The following is a 7,142-nucleotide window of genomic DNA, read 5'->3' as shown; positions in this document are numbered from 1 at the left end:
AAAAGTTAACAAAATAGGCTGGAAATAGTGTCTACATTATTTTCTCAAGCGACAAATCCCTATTTTGACTCCATGTCTATAGTACTTATCAATTTTAATGGAGTGTACCTAGTGCAGGAGTTTTTTGTTGTTTTTTAAATAGGTTTGCCCAGGTTTGAATAATATATTCATAGCCATTTCTTCTGTAGGCTTATGAAACAAGAATTTTATGAATAATAATAATAATAATAATAATATGAAGAACAAATGGAGGAATTTAGAATTTTTTTAACAATCAGAAAATCAACTTTTTTGGTATTATCAATATTTTAGCAGCCTCAGCCATTGAAATAGAAGGTCTTGAGTGTTGTTTCAAAAACAAGTCAGCTTTTTTAAGATAGTTTTTGTTCATATGTTCTATTAGAAGTTTTGTAAAATTCCTGGGCAAACACTATTATGAGCCACTATCATGGTTCATGATAAACCAGTAAACTGGTCGGCATGATGATTGTATGCAAGCACACTGTTCATTTACATTCACATATATTTTTAACCCTTAAATTACTGATTTGTTTTTATACCATTCACTACTGCTGAGGCCCACAATGCATGTACTACATCATATTGATCACTCCTTCTCTATATAAAACACACACAAATCTCCAAAGTAAACAATGGAATTAATTTTAATATTGATAGTATTTTTTTGGGTGACTTAAATGTTCTTAGGAATCCTGTTCCAACATATTCATGGACACACAAGCAACTAGGTGCATAAATAACTTTGCAAAAATGTGTGTAAAAATCTGGTGGGACTTATATAGGCATCTGGTTATTCTTTGGTTAACAGGTAACTGTCTGTGAAGGGATAAACTTCAACTATATTTGTTACGTGTTCTCACAGTCACAATTAATGACAAAAACTTATACTGGGGACTAAAAAGTAACCTTTACTTATCATGATGGCAAAGTTAGCCAACTATTTTAATCATTACTATTTCTAATCCATGTTATTTAATTGTAATAAATGTGAATTAGTTTAATAGCTCATTGTTATGAGTTTATGTTTTAAAATTGTGCATTAATTAAGGAATATTTATTAATTACTCCATAAGTACATGAGAAATTATAGCATGCTGTGGTTTATTTGATTCATTTAGCCTACATGTCCTGGATATTATAATCCTCACTAAGTTAGATTTTTAATTTTGTTGATGATGTTAGGAAAAGCATGTAGGTTGAAGAAAAAAAAATCCAAAACACAAATATTCAAAACCCCCATAACCAGAGCATTTTCAAAAAGTAGATCTTTCTTCATCAGGATTCCCAATTTGACCCTGATGAAGAAAGGTCCACCTCTCAAAAACACTTAGGATATATCGTTTTATATTTTTGTTACTGTTGTTGGTGGTTTCTTAATAATGAGTTAACTTAGGCAGTTAAAATTTAAACTTAGTCAGGAAATAAAAACTTCCCTTACAGAACAAAATTACATTTATCATACTCCAATATTTGCATGTTGTTTCAAAGTAATGGTGTTCAGCTCCTCATCACTTGCAATTAACCACATATAAATGTAATTTAAGGACAACAAGGGACCTTTTGGTCCATCTAGCCTGTCCCACCCACTAAACTAAACCTTTAAAATTAAAATGATACACTGAAAGCCTGCCCTTATCATTCAAATATTTATCAAGCCTTCCCTTAAATTAACTGCACATACCATTTCTGAAGGTAATTCATTCCATAGGCTAACCACCCGATAGAAAAATAAAGCTATCTTAACTGAAGATGACTTCTACTCTGCAAAATTTATATTTGTGTCCCCTAGTCCTACCATTCTCATCATTAACTACAATAAAGATGATGCATCAACACTATCAATTTCTTAGAAACACCTCAATCAAATTCCCCCTAACTCTTATCTTTCCAAGAGAAAACACTTTCAGAAATCTTCACTTGCCCTCGTATGACAACCTTACCATCCCAGGTATCATTCTAGTAGTCCTCCTTCAAACCCTTTTCAACAATTCAATGTCCTTTCTAACGTAAGAAGCCAAAATTAAACACAATATTCCAAATGTGGCCAAACAAATAACCAATGGAATCATAACCTCTTTAGAATTTTTATTCAACATCTCTGTTGATACAAATAAAAATCTTATTTGCTTGCCACTAGCAACAGCACATTGTTTGGATGAGACTGATCAACTAGAGCACTAAGATCCTTTTCTTCTATAATACTGTTAAGTTTATTCCCATCAAAATTATATTCAAATTACAATATATTACATACATTATATTTATTTTAATTAAAAGCCATCTGCCTTTATTTGTCCAACTCACCAAATAACCCAAATCCTATGGTAAAGTAGCACTAGCAGCATCCTCCTCACACTCAGCCAAGAAACACCCAAAACCTTAATATCATCAGCAAAGTTAAATTATTTACTGACCATTCTTTTATCTATGTAATTAATTTAAATCAAAAAGAGCAATATATTAAGCTATTTCTGAATACTAAAGGTTAAGCACAAAATGAGGAGATATAGTAATAGTATATAATTTGTTCTACACACTATTAATAGTAATACACTACATACAAGATATATATAAATATATATGCATATATTTCTAAATCACTGACATTAACAACTGGTAAAAGCTTCCAGAAAGTTGTTAAACAATATTAAGTCTCTACACGTACAACTGCTGCTCTGGCAACTACATATCACAGCATGCTACATTAACACAAGCCTAGTTAGTGGTTGTTTAGAAATCAGATTTAGAATAAATATTCTTGTCATCTTGCTTTTTCTTTTACTGTATTGATGTACTTTTTTTGAATATTCCAAATTAACATAAAACAAACAATATATTTTAAATTATTATTTTGCTTGCTAAAATAAGTGTAACATTCAATTTATGCAAATAATGGGAAAATTATTTTAAAATATTGCATTTGCTGCTTGATTAAACATTAGCTACGTGAGCATTCGCACGCTGCTTAGCTGAATGTTGCCCTTGATTCGAAGTTTCACAAATTTTTCATACGAAATGTCTATCACATTCACAGTACCACTAGTAATATCTGTATCATTCGCCCCTGCACAGTAGCTTTACTTCCCAAATAACTTCGTAAAATTTGGAAATTCCGAGTGCAACATGGGAAATAAATTCAGTGTTAATAAATGCTTGTAAGTGAAAACTAATAATGATGTAGCTGAAACGCTGTCTTACTTACTTTTTACTTTGCCAAAAGTTCCAATACCAAGGGTTTCTCCAAGAATGTAATGGCCTATTTTCACAAGCGGTTGAGCCGACGTACCTGATGTTTGTGCTTTCTCCGCCATTTTTAAACTTACTTACGCAAGTACCTCAAAGTATTAAAACCGCATTATTTGTTATAATAAAATTTTTGAACAATATTTTTTTTCAATTTAAAAACAAGAATAAATTAACATACAACTGTGCTACTTTAGAAAAACAATTAATAACCTGAGTTGAGATTATGCAATTACTATGTTAATAACGCCCTCTACAAAGAATTGGGTACTTTAAAATTATTTAAACTGATAGAACAAACAGTTTCAGTTCTGTTGTAATTATTTACCAAGGTTGGAGAAAATAATGGAAATACCTGTTAAGTTCTACATTTTATTTATTAATATGGAATTGTTGCATTAAAAGTATATAATATAGCATTAAAAAGGGTTTTACCATTTGTCCATCAAAGCTTCAAATTGATAAAGTGATGGTAGTGGAAATCTTGGAAATTTGGTTTCAAGAATTGTCCATTGATAACATTTAAATCCGGTGACTTCGAGGGCCAAGTTATGTGTCTAAGCTATTCCTCGTGATCTTTAAACCAATCTTTAACAATTTCAATAACAAGAATTTGTGCAGTGTTTTCATAAAATAGGCCAATTATGTTTGGGAATAAATAGTTCTTTACAGGGAGAACCTGGATCCAATAAGATTTAAGTAGTCAGTTGACATTTTAAAGAGGTTATAGGTCCTAAACTTTTTCAAGAAAAAAGCTGTTCACAAAGCCTCCACCATTCTTAACTGAGGACAAAAGGCATTAAAACTGAGCTTCTTTTGATCTTCACCACACATAAACACGTCCATTTGACGTAAAAAGTTTAAAAGTTAATTCATCTAATAAAACTATTGTTACGTCTCCGTTCGTTAGTTAATTTTCCGTAAATTCGTTCCGACGAAACTTTAGCGACACAAGTCCTTTCTTAAATAAAACTGGTTTATTCTTTCCGAATACAACTTTACCGATACACTTAATTTCAACAGTCGCTCTATAACAAACGCTATAACAACGAACGTCTCACGTGCTCAGTTCAACAATACTCTCTGACTGCAGTTCAATTACTCATTACTTACACACTGTTCCATCACGTTGTGACCATCTTATATATATATATATATACCAGACTACCCCCAATCTAGTAGTCTCCCGATAATTGACGAAGGTTCGAGAGAAGGAGTGGCGTGATATTAGTCACATGACCTCGCTAACAAAATCTGACAATTCGAGAGAAGCTTGAGTTCTAGGCATGTTGTAGCACAAGATAGTTAGTGTGCGGACCATTTTCATTTATATAGTGCTCTGTGAAAACAAATTAGTTAGCATAAATCAGTTAAATGACGAAAAATTAGGTGTCTATTTACTTGTGACCACTCAGTGTACATGAATGGGTAGTAACACGTTAAACATATAAAAATTGCGTATAGACAGCCAAAAAGAAAACTACAAAAGTAAAAGAAAGGGATCAATGCATTTTAAACGTATCTACCCACACAGAGAAGAAACTTTTACTTCCTGCTCTTCCACACACACCCACATAAGTGAAAGAGAGAGGACAACAAATAAGAAGAAAAAGAAACACGCACACACACACAGATATATATATACATACATCTAAAAATATGGTTAGGGTCCTGTCTTCAACATAAACTCCTGCATCCAAAAGACAGGACACTCGTCAAGTTAAATACAGTACAATATATGCAGAATAACTAATATAGTAATTTAAATATAAACAGAATGTACACTCACCCCAGACAATGGTCGAGGCTTCACTCCTTCCGCAAAGTTTTCAGTGCTGCCACCATCTTTTGACTGACAGTGGTGGATACCTAGAAATAATCTCAGGCTCTCTCTATGGCTCAACTGACTTCAGCTAGCTTGATCCACAGGTGCTGAACCTCCACCTTATATCTTGATAGAGGCGTGATCTTTTACCTCAGCCAAGCTTTCTCCTATTGTAGAGGGCCCAAAGGCACTGTCCACTTTGCACTCATCTCCTGACGACCTCCTTGAGCACTGGTATATGTTGTAATGTGGGTTGGTGCATCATTACCTTCATTGGCTTGAAAGAGAGTTCCACACTCGGATGTTTCTGAGATGTCTCTCATGGTTGTTTGGTTGATGTAGTCTTGCTGTTCATGAAAGTATAAGTCCAGCGTGGACTTTCAGCTCAGTATGTGGATGTTTCCTTGTTAATGGCTGTAACCTCTCCATGAGCTGACTAGCTTGTCTGAGCTACTGTTGCCTTAATCTTAGATGCTGAAGTAGTACTGTAGCCCACCCCACCATATATTCATAAGACTTGGATGCCCTTTGGGACAATCCTTTTACAGAAAATCTCTTCTTGAATTGTCTCCTCCTAATGGCGCTGGCATACTCTACAACAAGATAAGTCACCAGGCCCTGTCACTCCTAGATTTTCATCTCCTCTTTTTTGACATCATCAACAGCGGTAAAGATTTAGTCATCGATATACTTGGATGTTAGACTCTTCCAGGGGGAATGGGATAAACAGTCAGAAGCTGAAAACTTCCTTGGACACTTCACTGGCCTCAGCATAGGCATCTCGGCTTTTAGAGACATCAGGACCAACCTGTTGAAGAATCAGGGAGCACTCCTATGTCAGATGTGTCAACTAGCAACATGTCTTCATCCATGAGCTTTGCTCATGGTGAAAGTCAGGCCAATATTTAAAGTTTCTATAACAACTTCAAACTCCTCACTGTACACAAAGGCCTTGGACAGTTGAAGGGATTTGTAGCTTGTTTTAGAATCCATCTTAAACAAGGTCTCAATCAAAGAAAAATCTGGAATGGGCACTGGAGCAGACTAGGTCAGAAACACCTAATCAAAGTTGAAGACAAAGGACTGACTGTAGCTGAAACTTGACCTTAAATACTGAAAGTCCAAAATCATATACAAGGCTAACTTAATTCTAATTGGTCAAAGATGCAGCCAACTTCATAGGTTAAAAAGGGTTGTAATGGATAGTTATGATCACGAACTATGAAATCAGGTACCGGTCAGGTGATATGTTTACAGGCATAACATGTACTCATGCCGAAACTCGCCCATAGAATGTGTGTCTAGAAAACCTAAGGACTTCCAGATACTCAGGGTTCTATGGATTTCCACTGAACCAGCTACCTTGTGGATGTGCTGCCCTCTGGTGTTCTTTCCACACAATGGGAAACACACACACACACTCCATAATTTCCAACGTGACCTCATCCATTGCATTCTATCTGATTGTCACGTAAAAAGCACCCAGTTTCAGTGAGAAAGAATGAGAGTTGAGATTGCAAACAGTTCCTTCACAGTGAAGCTGACTCACGTTAAACAGTTAATCTTACCTTTGACCGTTAGCCTTTGCCAATACATTCATTGTCTTCCCTTAGAAACATTACAGTTTTATCAAATCGTGTAACAGTGTGAACAAATTACAAAGTTTCACTGTGTAGGTTGTGCTTTCCAACTCCACATTACACTTTCAGTCTGCATTTTCATGCTTTAAAACAGTATTTTTGTAAAGAAACAACGTTAAGAAAATATTCAGTAAAACTGTTTGGTTATTAAAAAGATCTCAATCTGCACGGCTGAAAATATTCCTAGCACAACCATATGAAACACCGGGTACACCATGTGTTTGTGTTTGTGTGTAAATATATATACATGTATATATATATTGTTACGTCTCTTGTCGTTTGTTAATTTCTGGTATACATTCTTTTAGAGGAACTTCAGTGATACAAGTCCTTTCTTAAATAAAACTAGTTTATTCTTTCTCAATACAACTTTGCAATACACAGATTTTCCACATTCATATTAACTTAAACAC

At 34.3% G+C, this 7,142-nt stretch overlaps 1 protein-coding gene across 1 annotated transcript in view; it reads right to left on the bottom strand.

Annotated features, from left to right (window-relative positions):
- Positions 1–3,468, bottom strand: part of LOC106461723 (5'-AMP-activated protein kinase catalytic subunit alpha-2-like) — a 25,387-nt gene extending 21,919 nt beyond the window's left edge. The window contains exon 1 of the mRNA XM_013921572.2: positions 3,224–3,468. Coding sequence (XP_013777026.2) covers positions 3,224–3,332 — 109 coding nt within the window. The 5' untranslated portion in view covers positions 3,333–3,468. The remainder of the gene's footprint in view (positions 1–3,223) is intronic.
- Positions 3,469–7,142: the final 3,674 nt, after the last annotated feature.

Source organism: Limulus polyphemus, unplaced genomic scaffold, assembly GCF_000517525.1.
Source record: "Limulus polyphemus unplaced genomic scaffold, Limulus_polyphemus-2.1.2 Scaffold1019, whole genome shotgun sequence".
NCBI lineage: Eukaryota > Metazoa > Arthropoda > Merostomata > Xiphosura > Limulidae > Limulus > Limulus polyphemus.
This window is presented reverse-complemented; position numbering and strand designations above follow the sequence as displayed.